This window comes from Coloeus monedula (assembly GCF_965178545.1).
Source record: "Coloeus monedula genome assembly, chromosome: 15".
Classification (NCBI taxonomy): Eukaryota; Metazoa; Chordata; class Aves; order Passeriformes; family Corvidae; genus Coloeus; species Coloeus monedula.
The window spans coordinates 8196381-8212960 of NC_138795.1; the positions used below are offsets into that span (position 1 = coordinate 8196381).

Here is a 16580-nt window from a genome sequence, read left to right on the forward strand (position 1 = left end):
TAGTTCTTTAGGAGAGAAACTTAGCCTATGCAGATTTCTGTGTTCCTGTATTTGTAGTTAAACTGAGAGTGTTACTTCTTTTAAACCTTTGGATTGAGCAAGTTTTCTCATTTCAGATGCAAAGCAGAGGAGCTCAGATGGAGAATTCATACCTCAAACACGTCCACGAAGTAACACTCTTCCAAAAAGCTTCGGTTCCTCTCTTGACCAAGAGGATGAAGAAAATGAAGATGAGATGCGGGTTGTGCAGAAAGAGAAGAAGCCCACCAAGGAGGCTACACTTGAACTCATTTTGAAAAGATTAAAGGAAAAACGAGTTGAGAGATGTTTACCAGAAGATATAAAGGTAAGCATGGGGTTATGGATAGGATCTTTCTAAGAGAATAAGAGGGGGAAATAGAGCACTGTCAGACACTTGAGATACCACTTTATCAACATGATGATGCCTCTGCCCAGCAGCCCTTTGCCAGGCCATCATATTTCAGACACTCTGGGGAAATTATCAACATGAACCACATTTTCTTTGCTCTTTATTAAAATATTTAGAAGTATGTGCTGACAATACTGAACAGCTTTAAATGGAGGAAGGTGGGTTGTATGATATCAACTAAGCTAAGTTTGGCATAGGCATCTGTACAGTGGGTAACAATGACTTGTGTTTGATTAAATGCTAATTATTCTCGATAGAAAATGACAAAGGACCATTTGGTAGAAGAGAAAACGTCTCTCCAGAAGAGCCTCCTGTATTATGAAAGCCAACATGGACGGCCGGTAATGCTTGGCTTTACTTCAGACTGTGTCATTGTGTGCATAGACAGCAGTAACTCTTGTGCAATAGTAAGACCAGAATTTAATGCTGGTGTGGGGGTTCTTCTTTTTCCTTCTCCACAACACAAAGGTATCTATTGGCCTCCATGTTGCCATCTGAGGAACTTGCTGCATTGACTTCTAAAAAAAGAAAAAAGTATGTATTATTAGGCCCCCTTTTCAGAAATCAGCAGATTATTGGAGTGTGCAAAGTGATGGGTGTCATTTGGTGCCTTTTATGTCTGTGAGGCAAAGAGACATTTGAAAAATAAACAAGATTATTGAATTTCCTGGGAAAAGACTGGAAATGTTATTCTGGATTTCACAGAAACAGAAATGAAAAGACAGTTCCCATCCCCCTCTCTACAGTTTCATCTTTTTCTTTTTTCCCTGTCATTTCTGTAGAACCATCGTCATTGCCAGGCACACATCTTTTCCCCTAGTTCTTGGTCCCTTTTTTTTCCTCTTTTCCATAGATATTTAAAGACAGAGGGTTTGCCTCTGCTTAAGCTCCCCTAATTTTTAGGAAGTGTTTAAATCTTTTCCCTAAAATGTACAGGGTGTTAAAGTGAGAGAGAATGAAGAAGCACCCACTTATTCCCTTTTATCTGCATAAACCCCCTTTCATACACACAATTTAAGGTAGTTTTGTATTCCTAGCTAGAATGTTGGTGGCCTGGCAGCAGAAGCACACGGCTTTGTGTTTGCTTGTCTGTGATTGAGTGACCGGTATAATTAATTCTGTGGTTTCTCTGCCTTTAGGTTACTAGAGAAGAAAGACATATTGTGAAGCCACTTTATGACAGATACAGACTTGTAAAACAAATGTTAACTAGAGCAAGCATTACTCCTATTCTTGTGAGTAAAACAAATGCTATTTTTATTTATTTTCCCACTTTTGAACTGCTAGGGTGCCTTTAGAAGAGCTAGTAACACTGTTCCATAAAACATCTTTCTTGTGGAGATATAAGATGTTGTTGTCATTGTACTTGAGGCATTTGATTGATTTACTGGTGAGAACAGAGCAGTTCCAAGCTGTCTGTGACCTCGATGGCTCTTGGGAATCAAATGGTTCTCTGTGGAAGTAAGTGAGCTGTGCTAACTTGCTGTAGCTGAGATGTTCCCAAATGCCTGTGCTAGGTATGGATCCACAGGACATACTGTACTTTTAGTCCTCCCCAGAATAGTAACACCAGTTGCAGTGCAGGTTGCTGTCAGCAGAGGCTTGAGTGAGAGGATTGCCATCAGAACCATTTCATTCCTTCATGCTTCCCCAGAGAGAGACATGTTACCAGAACCTGCAGCATCCGTACGACATCCGTGCTTTTTCATTGTATTTTCACTTCATTTCCTTCTGAATTTTCTATCCTCTCTCTGTGGTCTTCTAAGAGATGAGGAAGAAAAGTTTTCATACTGTGCAAGGAAATTGAGGTAACCTTGTGTATAGTACCTGTAAAACAGCTGGGGAATGACAGCCAGCTGCTTTTGTTCTGCATGAGCTATAATCCAAGCCTTGCATACTGACCCAGGCTTGCAAAATCCCTGTTTTGATGTTGGCTGCTGACCCTTTTGGAAGGAAGGGACTGCACAGCTGATGTGAGATAATCTCTTTGCATACAGACAGTTCTTCCCAGATGTAGGTAGCTGGGCTTACTCAGCAGGAACTTAACCTGCTGTTTACATTGTCACTGACAGTTCTTAGCTCTCCCCTCTAAGCTGGAATACATTGAGATAAAGGGACCAGGTCAAGATTCTGCCTTTCTTGCACATACATTTTTTTTTGGTGGCTACTTTTAAAGAAGAACATGATTTGCATCACAGTCATATTTAAGTTTAAGGGCTTTTATATCAGAATCTCTTTTTGAACTCTATCTTAAATACAGGTTGCTCTTAGGCACTGATGTGTTTCTCTGTGACTGGTGAGTCACAGCTTTTTGGTAGTGCCATTGACTGGTTGAGCTTTATCCCATCTCTCCCCTCAAAAATCTGACTCTTCAACTGAGATGGGTTTTACATTCTTGCTAGCCTTATGACTGTACCATGGTCATTCTGGTTTTTTGGCTGTGAAATAAAGGGATGGGTGATAGCCCACCAGAAGGATTTTAACTTCAGGAGAGATGTCAGTAACACGATTCCTAATCTGTGCTGTAGGCAATACCTGTAAAATGTTTTTCACAGGTCTTTGCTTTTGAAACCTATAGAAGAGATGAAGACCTCTCTCTTGTTACCAAGGGTTGTTCAGTGGTAGCTTCTAGGTAGGCTGTGTTCAGTGCCAGGTATTTCAATAATGGATTTTTTGGTTTATGTGACAATTGATTCCATGAGATATCTCTTACTTTGTCCTGGTACACTAATGACATGCACTGAAGCCTGTATGGAAGTGTCCAGAGAAGCAGACGACTATTTACCTTTCATGAAATAAAGTCTTTGACAGGTCATTGTCTGTGTGGCTTTTGTGTTTCACCTTTCTCTTGTCCAGAGACCATCTGTTGGAATTGCTTCTGCTGTCTGGGGATAAGGGATGAGCAGGACATTATGGCATGTGTGCAACAGGCACCTGGACAGCACAGGGACACCTACTTTAGGCTGGAGTTCAAAGGATTTTGACTCTGAGGTGGCAATAGATAGCTCTGATTTCACACTTCCAACTGTGGGGCTTCAGAGTGATCTGGAAAAAGAACCTGGCAGGAGATAACCAGCTCTGCCTCTGTAACTGTGGTTTGGTTTGGGAGGAGTAACTACAAAATGCAGAGCTATCATTGCACTTCATGAATCTTCTACAAAACCTGGAGAGAGCAAATCATTTTTATTACAAGTCTGAAAAGGAGTATTTTAAAATGAATTATAAACTACAACATTTACTTCTGTGCCAAGGATACCTTGGATATCTGAATCTTTTGAGTTATATGGTTATTTTATTTGTACTCTGTAAGTATGTTTGCAGTCTTTCATTCGTCTCAAAGAGGAAATATTGGGTGACTTCAACATAATTCTGACTTCAAACAGCACTTGATGTCTTACTGTACATTTTGAAACAAACTTCCATTTTTGCAGGGATCACCATCAACCAAGAGGCGGGGGCAGATGTTACAGCCCATTATTGAAGGTGAAACTGCCCATTTTTTTGAAGAAATTAAGGTAGGTACAGTGCAATTAAAAAAATACTTTCCAGCACTTGTAATAAGGAACCGAAATCCATCACATTTGTTTTGAATTTCTGTTTTCACTTTCAGGAAGAAGAGGAGGAAAGTGATGGTTTGTCTACAGACCTAAATGAAATCTTAAAAACTGCTGCCCAAACACAGCCCGTTCTAAGCCCAGTTGAAAACTCAGAGTCTGATATTGAAGATGGTCAAGAGAAACTCACCCGGGACCTGAGGCTCTCCAGCACCCGAGCTGCTTCTATGTATGGACAATTAAGTGGATAATTTAATTATAGTAGTTGTAATTATTGTACTTAGAGTCATGATACTAAATCTAGGATGTTGGGTGGAAGGGAGTGACATGTTCAGGAAATGTTTGGATTGAATGAGTGTTCTTTGCTCTGACATGTCTGACTAAGATCTTTTTGTTCTCAGTGAATTATTTAGTATCTTCTAAACCTTCTTCAGCCTTATTTGAGCTGTCTAGACAGCAGAAAATTTATACCCCTTTATTAACTGCTAGTTTGTTCTCAGTATTTCACTTTCAAATAGCATGTTCCTTATGAGCCAGACAAATAAATTATTAGTGCAGCTAGCTCAGTTGTTTCTGAGGAATTTAAATTCTATTGTATGACCAACAGTATTTTTCTTTCACTTGAAATTTTTAGGCCTGAATTATTGGAGCAACTGTGGAAAGCCAGAGCTGAGAAAAAGAAGCTACGTAAGACATTACGAGAATTTGAAGAGGAGTTTTATCAGCAGAACGGAAGGTTTGTTCAGCACAAAACCAGATGCTGGGCTGCAGCCTCATTATGTAGCCAAGTATATTTGCTGATTTTGAATGTTGTCAGCCGGAATCTGATCTGTTTTGATCTGCTGTGAATAATCTCCTGAGGGAGATAACTTTGTGTATTTTTAACAGTTACATTTTTAAAAAAGAGCATTTAAAAATACTTACTATAAAGTATGATTTTTTTTTTATTTAAAAAAACCCATATGATCCCTGTTTTGTAACACAGGACAGGGAAATTTGCCCATTTGCCCCTTGTTCCAGTAGATCAGTTCTGGCAGTGGATATTTGCTTTACCAGTAAAGGGTTTTATAATTTTTATTCTTCTCATTATTGTTTAGTTCTTTTAAGCTTCTTATTTGAATTTGTTTGAATTGCTGCTTATTGTATTTTTGAGGTGTCTCACCTCATGAACAAAACTAACAACACTCCTAAGAGGTCACTTTCTTGACTGGCAAATGCTCTCACTTGACTGTGCTTTCTCCTGTATTTCTCCTGAGCCACCAGCTTCTGGACCACTGGTCACACAAATTCCAGTAACGTGGCTTCATCTTGCACATACTGAATTTGGGACAGAACTCCTTTTAACTTCAGTGGCAAATAATGAGGTTAATTATATTAATAGATTAATCTATTATGGTCCAGTAAAAATAATACTCTGCTGCCAGTTTGTGGGTCAATCTACATACAGTAAAAAACATAGGTTGACTTAAATTTGTCTTTTTCTGTAATGTGTACACAGGATCTGAAATGAAACTCTTCATATCCTGTTAGTAAAATTCCCAGGAGAGCTTAGGGCAATGATTACTACATAATGCTGCAGTAGTTGTGCTAAGTAAAAGCTGCTGGGTTTTCAATTCAGTTTTTTAGGTGATGGTAATTTTAACAACAATAAACTAAAATATAATGTTGTGTCTGTTATTGGTGAACAAGCTGCCAATAATGTTTTCATCTGCCCTAAAATAACTGCCTGTAGCTTCGTCTGGTTTTGGCTTGCTGCAGGATGGAGGATTTAGTTGAGATTTTGATGTTCTTGTTTTTACAGGAATGTACAGAAAGAAGATCGTGTACCAATGCTGGATGAGTACAGGGAATACAAGAAAATCAAAGCCAAACTGAGGCTGTTAGAAGTTCTTATCAGCAAACAAGATTCTTCAAAATCCATTTAAATTATATTCCTCCAACCTGTTGAGTAACATGCTGTTTCCATATACTACCCCTGTACTTATTGGGTGCTTGTGTTCATGTGTCATGCACTGTTGAAAGAATCCAGTTTGTGCACTTTACTGTGGTGCCACTAGGACATGCTTGAAGGGTAAGTAGGTCCTGTCTAGGGAGCAAATACGGTTTCTGAGTTTGAGACTGCTCTATCCAACTTTAGCAAACACAGTTTCCATCAAAGTTTTGTATTCCAGATGCATCCATCCTGTTCCAAAACAACCTTAGCTTTTTTTTGCTTTAGCATTCAAGAACTTTGAGACTTTTGTTATTACCAACCTTTTGCATTGTTGAAGAAATTATTAATATTGTAATGCTCCACTGAACTACTCCTCTTGCCTATTTTTTTATTATGGGGAAAAAAAAATCAGCAAATTAAGGGTACAGCTCTTAATTCCTGGAACACTTAACAGACTGTAATTCCTTTCAAAGGACTGCTGTGGAACAACTTTGATTTTTGATATTCTAAATTGCACCTATACACAGTAATAATTAACGTCTATGGATTTTGCTCATTAGCGGTCACGTTTCCTCCTTGATAAAGATGACAGTGGACAAACCAGAAAGTGACCTTTTCTTAGTGGCTTTTAAACCTTGGAAAACTGAAAAGTTCAATCACATGCTGCCTGCAGGACTCATGTCATTGTTGTTCATTTGATCCCTTTTTCGGTTGTTGTTTATCAGCCAGTGGTGACGTAGTGTTTGGGCTGAATTGGATACGGCATCTCCGCTTTCGGAAGATTTGAGGAGCACAGTGAACACTTTGGTGTTTGGGAAATCTGATGGCGCTCAGACTTGCATGGCTCCACAGAAAGGAGCTGGCTTAGGACAGTTAAAATCCCTCTGTACCTGAATTGAGTACGGTGTCAAGGGCTAAAATCAGTGTAGTTAACACGCACCACAGGGAGAAACGTCGGTTTGGAGTGGAAAGATTACTGTCGTTTATCACGGTTTTGTTTTACAGTTGGAGAATAAAAATACATTATCTAACTCTTACGATGTAAGCAAAACAGTTTATGGGCCTTGCATGATTTAGCTTCAGAGTTGAAACTAAATAATGTTTTGAGTATCACATCTGCTGTGCTGAATGATGATTTAGGGACTAGCTTTGCTCTGCAGCAGCCATCCGCAGCTGTTTCTGATCTGACAAAATCAAAATGTTAATTTCAGCTGGTGCTTTCTTGGTTCTTTTTTAATTTTAGTGTATCAGTTTGATTGTGGCCATGTTTTGCATGCACTTACTCTCACTGCATGTTTTTATGACTGGCTAATGTCAACATAGCAATGATTCACTGCTTTATGAAAGACCAAAAATGAACTTTCTCACGATGCAAGAAATGGCTCACACGTAACCTCAGAGACTTGCTGTTCTGTCATGAAGCATATGAAATAGGTTGCAAGTAGGATTTTTAGTGCTCAGATTTCATTTGTGTACTGTAGAATATTTCTTGGTTTGTTTAACTCTGCTTGTAGGCATGTAATTTTGGAATTCAGAAAAAAAAAAGCACTAAAACTATTGAGCACTGGTGATATGCCTTTTCTCTTTTTTTTCTTTTTTTTTAACTGCAAAGTGATCTGGGACCTTAGAGAATTATGAGGTTAAACTAGTCTTGAGACCATTTATCAATTTTATTCAGTTCCATTGTGCAATGTACACTTCAGTTCCTTTTCTATCAGTCTGCAGACACGGGTGTATCCAAACATTGAAACTAATGTGTACTGTATAGTGTTGTACATGAATGTTTGTGTTTTATATACCACATGCAAAATGTCAATATGCACTATTTAAATGTTTTAAATAATATATTCCTCCTTTATAATGCTTAAATCTATATGATTCCAATATTTTTATAAGTGAGTGAGTGATCAGACTGGTTCCAATTCAGAATTAACAGCTGCTTTGTGTTTGTTATGCAGTGTTTGGCTGTTTATTCAGTATAGTAGATAAGCATGGCAACAGTTATGCTGAGTGTGTTTTGTGCCATCCTTGTTGAGCAATAAATAAATGGTAGAACTAGGCATTTTGTGATATAACAGTTTTACTTTGGTAAAAGCAAAACCTATATATCCATATGGATATATAGATATGGAATATATATAACTAAACCAGATATAATTGCATTGCTATGTCTGGTGCTCATTGTATAGACTTTTATAATAAAAGTACCTTAACCTTTATTGTCTTACATCTTTGTTTCTCATCATGCTTTCTCCACCACTGCCATGTTTTAAAAACAAGTGCTGAGTCCTTTGCTGCTCTTGTTTGTAGCTCCAGGTGTTGGTGAGGTGGGTCTGAATTCCATGGTCTGCTTTGGTGGTGGCTCAGGTGAAACTGCATCCCCTGGAGCCTTGTTCTGCCTGTGCTGGCTGTGCCTCTGGCAGGGGCAGCGGGAGAGGGGCCCCAGCAGCTCCTGGACTGACAGCTTGGATTGTGGTGCCAGCTGGGCTTCAGTTCCTGCTGGCAGTGATGCATGAGCAGACTGGAAGACTGGCTGCTTCCTGCCCCAACAGCAGCAGCAGGTCGGGAGTAGATGGGGCAGGGAGCCACCACTGGGATAATTCATTCCCTGCCCGTGAATGCACCCTCAGTGAGCACACTGCTTGTGTCTCTATATCCATGAGGATCTCATCCCTGGGATCAGTGCTGCAGCAGTTACTGCTGGTTTTGTGGCCAGGAAACACTGCTCTTGCACACTCTGCTCCACACACCAGAGGATGCTTTTCCCCTGAACCAAACAGACTTTATTTCATAGTATGCTGTTGTGAGTTCATAGAAAAAGTGATCAAGGTCTTTCAAGCTGACTCTTGTATTCTGTGAAAATCCACCTCTCCTCAGTCTCAGGTGTGGCAGGGGAGGAAGAACTCCTGAAGGTGAAGACTCTGCCTGTGGATGTGTCGCGGTGCAGGTAAATGGGAGCAAGAAACCAGGAAGCTGAGGGAGCAAGGGAGGGAGAGGAGATGGAAGGCAGCCTTGGGCATGTTCTTTGGGTTGGGACAGAATAACTTTCCCTCTGATCACATGGCCTTTCTCTGAAAACAGGGGGAAAGAAATTCTTACGACATTGGCCTAAAAAATGAACAAAGTTCCTACAGATGTGTTCTACAATCCACCATTTTTCCTTAGTTACATTATTTATTCAATGAAGCTTGCTGTGATCAGGATGCTAATAAGAAAAAGAAGTTCCCTCAAAGAGTGGTTTAGTGGGAACTGCTGCAAATCCATGTGCATTGAACTAAGATTTTAATGAGGGAAATAACTGTGTTGAACACTATTAGTCAAAATGGAGGAGAAGCGTGTTTTTGAGGGTGCAAAAAGCTCAGTTATATTAGGAAAATCTTCTATTACTGAAGAACCAGTTCTGAGACAACACAAGTCTAGAGTATTCCAAGCTTTTCCTCTTCAAACAGATTTGCCTGAGCCATTGTGTCACTGCAGGGTACAGAGCTTGCAGGAAAAAGCCAGGCAGGGTGTGGAGAGGGTGTCCTGTACCCCAGAGGAGGGGGGTGGGGTTGAGGAGTGCTTGAAAGCTCTTTTGGGAAGTTCTGGAAGAGGAACTGTCTCCAAAGGTTTTGAGGCTCTGCATGAGAGGGCCGCCAGGAGGAGGAAAGGTTGGAGATGCCAAAGGTGCCACACACCTGCTTTCCTGCAGTCAGGCTATTAAGTAATCAGGATAAACGGATCATCAGTGACCTATGTGTTCTGGGACAAGTGTCCTGGGGTACTGCCTGGCAGCAAGATCCCTTTGGAGGGGAAGGGAAGAGGGGTTTCATTTTTGGAACTGGTCCCTTTAGAAGAGAGCAGATGTCTTGGTTTGCCCAGGAGACCAAAGTACAAAACCAGTGGCCCCTGGCAGCGGGCACCCTGTGCTCCCTGTCTGAGCTGTTGGGCTGGAGATCTCCTCCTGGGACCCTTTGAATGCCTCTGCTCCCTTCTCCGTGACCCTGCACCTCCACACTGGGATTAGACACAGGGAGAACGGAGCCCGTGTAGTAGCGTGATAATGCAGGACATCGACTTTAAAATACAACTCCTTGTAGGATTTTTCTAAGATTCTGGGGGCCGGGGGCCGTGTGTAAAGCAGGCACCGAGATGTGCAGCAGCAGAACTTGCCTGGGACAGGAACTGGGGGGTGCAGCGGGTGCTGCATCCTGGTGCTGACCCCGGGTTTTCCCGTGGCATGTCCGGATGGCGCCCGGACACGTGTTTTATCTCCTCCTGCAGCTGAGTCCTAGCGATGAGCAAACAGCAGTGACTGCCTAGGAGTGCACAGCTTCTGGCCTGCACATAACTTGTCTCTGGGGCTACGAGTAGAAAGGAATTGAGGACTAAAAAGGATGTTCCTGGAGTTCCGGCTGGTGCAAGGGTGAAGCGAAGCGCCCTCTGGTGCCACCAGCTGTGAGCGCCTGAGCCAAGGAAAAAAGATTTGGTGTTTTTCCTGAAAGCTTAACTTTACTCCTTTTTCTCGGAAGGTAACAGATGCCTGGGATAGGAACTGTTGAGACATGAGCATTAACCTCGGCAGCTGATGCATGAGTGGAGCAAGAGTCGGGAGAAGGGAGGGCGGATGTGGGGGAGCAGGTCCGGGATGCTGCCAGGGCTCGGGATCTGCTCCCTTGGTCACGGAGCTGAGTCGCAGAGCAGCCCGAAACAAGGCAGAGGAGCTGATGTCATCCAGGCATTTGTAGAGGTGCCTGCCCAGAGCTCCAGCAGAGCTGGGCAGTTCTTCTCAGAACAGCACCTGAAAGGTTCAGAGGAAGTACCCAGAAGCAGTGGTTGTTTATACATTTATTGACAGTCCTGCTGCTCTTGCCCAGAAATAGAAAATAAAAAGGGTGGGGGAGGACTTTGGTTTTAATTAAACTGTGTGGACAGTCTGTAACTAGCTGAGCTCAGACATTTTACTATGCCCTCTTTCCTGCAGCTCTACTAAATTCTTCCCTCCCTGAAGGCAGCTGTTGTCAGCCAGTATAAAAGCACTTAAAATATCTTAAAATCACTGACTTTGTGCAGTCCTGCTGTCTCTCAGGTTGTCACTCAGTGAGGTTTCAGCAAGGACTGCAGCTGCCTGGGGATGGGAACAACATCTGCAGGAACAGTCTCCCCTACACTGCCGGAATGCTGCAGTGGAGATGTCGCTCTGAGCTGTGAATGAGAATCTGTCCTCAGTGGTTGGATACCCTCAGTGAGGTTCCTTCCATTCCTGTAGCTTTGATAACTCCAAATTCAACACCAGAGGGATTAAAAAAAAAAAAAAAAAAAGTCACAAACAATGCCAGCATGGCAGAGTGGGACACCAGTAACACAATCGCTCCTGCAGGAAAAGATACAGGCTATTTGTGGGGAAAAATGTTTCACATCTGGCTGAAAGCAAAATTTCCTTCTGGCCCTTCCAAAAAGACAGGACATAGAAATACACATTTCTTTCCAGAGTGGAGAGAGATGGCAGGGATTGTTGTCCAGTAATGTTTACAGCCAGCTTGGGGGTTTTTCCCTCTCTTCTTGTAGAAGTGATTTTTAAAAAAATCTGTTGTAGAAGTACTTGCACAGACTTACTCCAGCTATGGAACTGGAACAAAGACTGCTGGAAACCTTTTAGCAAAGCAAAGTGAACTTTCAGTAATATTTCTTCTTGCTGTAGATGCAGCCTGTGACCCAATAGATTACTGTGAAACTTGATGGTTTTCCATACATCTGGTTCTGTTTAACATTTGGGCAAATGTCCAGCTCACAACTTTATACAATTGCTACAACTTGCTAATCTCGCCCTGCTGCCGACTCTGCTGTTGCAGTGTATGGCCTGGCATGAACAAGGTTTCATTTGACTTTATGGGCAAAAAAAGTGATTTTTCTTTCTTTATAGGTCTAGATTTTGCTACTCCTATGATGTTAAAAATAACATCCTGTGGAGAAATGGCTTTTGTAAGTCACAGTGGGGGCAACTGTGACTCCTTTTGTATTCTTCAACTTCCAAAATGCAACTAGCAGTTTCTAAGATTATAGGAAAGAATAAAGCCTACCTTTTCCTTAGCACTGTCTCCATTGGTTTGGCCCTGGAGCACTTGGTTAGGAGCAAAGGTAGTCCCTAATTTTGGAGAAGTTTGCACTCTCTGTCCAGAGATCAGCAGATGTATTTGCAAATAAAAATGCTATTAAATTACGTGTCCTGTCATGAAGGCAGTCCTGAATCAAGTTCAGAACATTTTGCCTTCTCCTGCCGTCAAGAAGTAGCTACTTTTTTCATAGCTTTTGGCTACAAAACTATGACTGCCTTCCTCTCTTACTGCCAGGCTGTCTCTGCAGGTCATACCTGGCTAACACTGGGTCTAGGAAAAGGCTGAGTTTATGGAGGCTCTTTGCATGTGGTGATTTCCCAGCTGCTCCAATGGAGAAAGCTGCCCACGTGCAACATCTTTTTTAGATGAGCTTGGAATTTGTGTGACCCATGTTCACGAGGGGGAGGTAATTTTAAACTCCTCTGGAATCTTATAAACAGAGTTCTCCCTTTTAGCTCCCCCTTTGCATCTCACCCATGAAAAGATGAAAGTGAACATTTCTGCTGTGCTCAGGAACACTGCGATTCCTGAGTACAGAGAAAGGAAATATGAGCCAATATTTTTACCCAAGGAAAGATGTTGGCAACATGTTTACAACGTGTTGTGGTGAAGGACTTACCAGAATGCAAGGAAATAGAAATCTGGATTTACATGGGCATCAGACAGCAGCTCTTCCTTTAGCAGGGACACTTCCGCAGTGCAGTAGATGTTGGAGGTAAGGGTAAGGATGGCTCCTGAATGAAAGCAGAAGCCAGTGAGACTCCAGTTCAGCTCCCTGCCCTCTCTTCAGGCTGTCATTCTGCACAGGAAATACTGGATTGACTTCAAAAGGCCCTTGGTTAGATTTGAAAAAACAGAGCTTTTTTGGATGCTTTTTCATAAGCTGTATATATGAGCCTTTACTGGCCAAACCTTTTGTATTTGTGCTGTGGCAATTCTGGGCTTGTGCTGTGTCACAGGCCACACACATTCCAGTTTTACTGTGTTAGCTCTGCTGTGCTCCAGCCCTTCCCTGCTCTGCTAGGATTAAGGCTAAAACAAACAGGGTGGGTAATGGGTAGGGAGGACACAGAGCCACAGCAAGGCCAGAAAGGGGTTTGTGTGCTGGAGCCTGGTCTCTGCAGCCTCTTCAGGGTAGGACAGGTTAGACTGAGTCTAACCAGGCACAGATTGGGTCTCTTCTGCCTTGTTGCCTCTTTAGCCAGTGCTGGCCTAGGCTGGCAAACACAGAGGTGAAAGTCAAGGGGTAACTCACCGCCAGAGCAGCAAATGGAGCCAGTTCCAGGCACTTCTGAAACATTTCTTTCTCAGTTTTACTGTCTTTGCAGCTTCCTGGATTATGGATGCAACGACAAAGAGGCAACACGTGACTTGGCAAGGGCACAGGAATCAATCACGAGACGTGACCGATCTGACGGACCTCACGTGGGAGGTGTGTGGGGAGCTGAGAGCACCCTCGGTGTCAGGGAAAGGCTGCAGGCTGCTTAATCCTCTGAATCATCTCAGGCCTTAATTTTCTAATATTTCTAATGACAAAGACTAGTATTGCAGTCTTTGACCTTGCAAAAGGCTAAGAAATCTTTTCCAACAGCCAGCAGCAACCAGTGTACAGACCAGACACCAACTACTGCCAAAAAATGGGAAGGATGGATCTGGGTCTGCTCCCTGAACTAACTGGATTTCTGCATTCTTAAGGAATTGCTGTCTTTCCAGCTGCTACCTGAGGAAAAGTGGCTGCACATGCCTGTGGTGCCCAGCCTTTCCTTGTGTCTTTATGGAAGCATCTTGCCTCGGTAAATTGGATTTCACACACAGTAAATGTAAGAGCTCACCTGATTACCCAGAAGAGGTTCACATCAGCATAGTATCTTGAGAAATACATATACATTTATGGCTGCAAAATACAAATGCAGGTATGATTAATGCAGCTCTGGTTATTCTAGAGACCCAGCTGTTCTTCCTGAGGAACACCAACTTCTCCACCCTCTCCTGCTTTGATTTAGGTGAAGATGTATCCTCCACTGCTGTACCAGCCCATATATCCCAGTTCCATGGGGATAATGAGAAGGCTGAGGGCGTTTTTCCATCTCTCAGAAATGGGAAAACAAAGCAGCTCAGCTTATGGAACCCAAACTGATATAAGCCTGAACTTTTATTTTATAATCTTTGTTAGCTCTTGTGTTCTTCTGCATGCTAAACTGATCACTTAAGACAGACCTTGAAATAATACTTTTCTCTACATGAAGCACTCATGAGACACAGCCTTAAGACATTCCCAGTCCCTTTATTTAGTTGCTCAGTACCTTCACAAAACAGCAATTGCTTACGAATCTGGATTTCACCCTACACGGGCCAGGCAGTTTATTACTTTAAAACCTTATTTCGTTACCTTAAATGAAATGTCCCTGGTTTACATAGTTCATTGTTACTTAGGCATGTTCATGTGGTCTCTCATTGTGTTAAGTCAGTGCTAAATTAAGTGTGTGAAGCAGAGAGTTTCCAGAGTATTTTTGCCTGATTCCAACTTATAAATATGTGATTTAAATTTGGGCCTCCTATAATAGATTTCTCCAGAGATGACAGAGGGGATAGGAACACTAACATGTTCTTCTGCTCAGCTGGGCTCTCTGTTTCCTGTTCTTCCTGTCTCTCTGCTATGGATTTCCCATGCCAAATACCCATCTTTAATGCTGGCACAAAACCAAATCCATGATTTATCTCAATGCAAACAAGAGAAAAGCTCAGCTAATTGCACTCATAGCTGTTAATGGCTATAATCGTGGCATTGTCAGAAACATTTCTGTGCTCAGGCAGGATGACTTGCGCAGATTGATTCCTTAGACTGAAGCTAGACCTGTCTTCAGCTCAATGATGATATTTGCTGTAAATATGCTAAAAAAGCGTGGAAATAAAGGTAGATGGATCCAGTGTTGTTGCCTCCTTTCAGATGGTGGACCTGGGCTACTCCCAACAGCAAATTCTTGTAGTAAATATGGCTGTTGTTGTTTGGGAGGTTTAATGTTGTGTTGTGATAGCTTTTGTCCCAGGAGAGTCCATCCAACAGGGATCTCTTTGCAAACCATGAAATTATTTTTTATTGAACCCTTTTTCCAGACCAAGCGTCGTATTGAGTATATGATGCAGCAATTAGCTGACCTATTGTTTTCCTAAGCTGATTATTCAGAAGTATCAGTATTGTTTGTACCCAGAATTTCTCCAAATGCATTCGAAGAAGTTGGTTGCCTTTCTTGAGCTGAAAGCATTTAGCACATGGTTTTAGGAGAGCCATGAGGTGAGATTGCTCTGAACTAACACTGGGAGCTTCTTCGCTTGTTTGCTCTCTGAGAAAGCGTATTTACAAGGAAAGCCTTGCCTTCCAGAAATCAGCTGCCAAATAGGAGGGCTCCAGGCAGAGGTGGGACATGACTTTGCTCAGGAAGCACGTCTGTGCTCACCACGCTGAATGTCACCGCAGAGAAGGGGCAAGGAGAGGAAGCTCACAGGCTGAATTTAGAGGGTGACAACAGCTTCTAACCTTGCTCTGCCATTTCCAGTTGTCACTAAATAGTGCTGCTGGGAATTGAGAGCCATTTCCACTGCAAGGGCATTTTTGGGTGGATGATGTGTGGAGTAAGGAGTGAGTACCCAGTGAGGTACAGCTGATACCGTGATTGCTGGTAAAGAGTGGGAGTCACCTCAGTTATTCCATGACCTGTGTGTAGAGACATCTGTCAGAGAAATGATGCAGACTTTCCAACCTTCCAATGGAACCTGTGGGCAAACTGGGTACTGGTTTGCCTCTGATCAGCTCCATCTTCACGTGTGCAACAGGGGAGTTATCTCAGTGTGTTTCATCACTTGGGCAGCCCAGAGGAGAAGTGTGGTGGCAGAGCTGCAGGATTTTGTTGGGAGTTTAATAGCCATTGTTATGCAGTTCAGATTTGGGGGGTTATTTAATGGTACAGCAGTGCAGGGTGAAGGTGAGACCTCATTTTTTCTGTTCTGGAAGATGCTTGAGAGGTTTGCTGACTGTGCACCTCGATGAGGAGTTCAGGTTAGATCAACCCCCACAGATTTTCTCATAGTAAGTACAGTTGAAAAGTCTTCAGTTTTTGTTTTTTGGAGTTTGGCAAAATCATAGTCCATGGTTTTAAATACTGTTTTGAACAAGGTGTCTGTGAACAGCAGCACACAAACCATTTGGGTGACTCAAATCAACAGCTTGTTGAGAGTCAACAGGAAGACGAGTTGCAACCACTCATTGAGTAAAGGAGGGAAAACATGATAGCCTTAATGATTCATACTATAGAGGGCAGCTTTTGGGTCAAGAGTGCAAGGAGAAGAAATATTGATGTTGCCTCACTGGCATAGCTTAGTGTTAATAGGGTGTCGGCATTTAGTTTATGCTAAATATCTTACAGATGTCAGATGACAAATGACAGTGGGAGCAGACAGGGCAGGGGACAAGTGGAAGGCTTAGGTGGGTATGAATCCATCTTTCCCAGGCTGCAGCTGATGCCAGACTTTCAAAAGCTGCTTTTTACAGATCAAGCAAGGAAGAGTCACAG

The 16580-nt window shown here is 42.4% G+C and overlaps 2 protein-coding genes across 5 annotated transcripts in view; one reads left to right on the plus strand and one right to left on the minus strand.

The window, feature by feature from the left end:
- FAM13B (family with sequence similarity 13 member B) overlaps positions 1–8134 on the plus strand; it is a 44838-nt gene extending 36704 nt beyond the window's left edge. For 2 of the 4 annotated variants that reach the window (XM_082291621.1, XM_082291622.1), the window contains 7 exons: positions 117–346; positions 688–771; positions 1570–1665; positions 3862–3945; positions 4041–4213; positions 4619–4720; positions 5786–8134. In XM_082291621.1, the coding sequence (XP_082147747.1) occupies positions 117–346; positions 688–771; positions 1570–1665; positions 3862–3945; positions 4041–4213; positions 4619–4720; positions 5786–5909 (893 nt within the window). In that variant the 3' untranslated portion in view covers positions 5910–8134. The other 2 variants (XM_082291623.1, XM_082291624.1) reach the window with 2 other exon arrangements.
- A 4396-nt stretch (positions 8135–12530) lies between these two features.
- Positions 12531–15826, minus strand: PKD2L2 (polycystin 2 like 2, transient receptor potential cation channel; the record flags this gene model as incomplete). The annotated part of the gene is given in 8 exon segments (XM_082291435.1): positions 12531–12796; positions 13268–13344; positions 13960–14017; positions 14019–14081; positions 14895–15082; positions 15386–15452; positions 15454–15471; positions 15771–15826. Coding segments are annotated over 8 exon segments (696 nt in total). The 3' UTR covers positions 12531–12627.
- Positions 15827–16580: the final 754 nt, after the last annotated feature.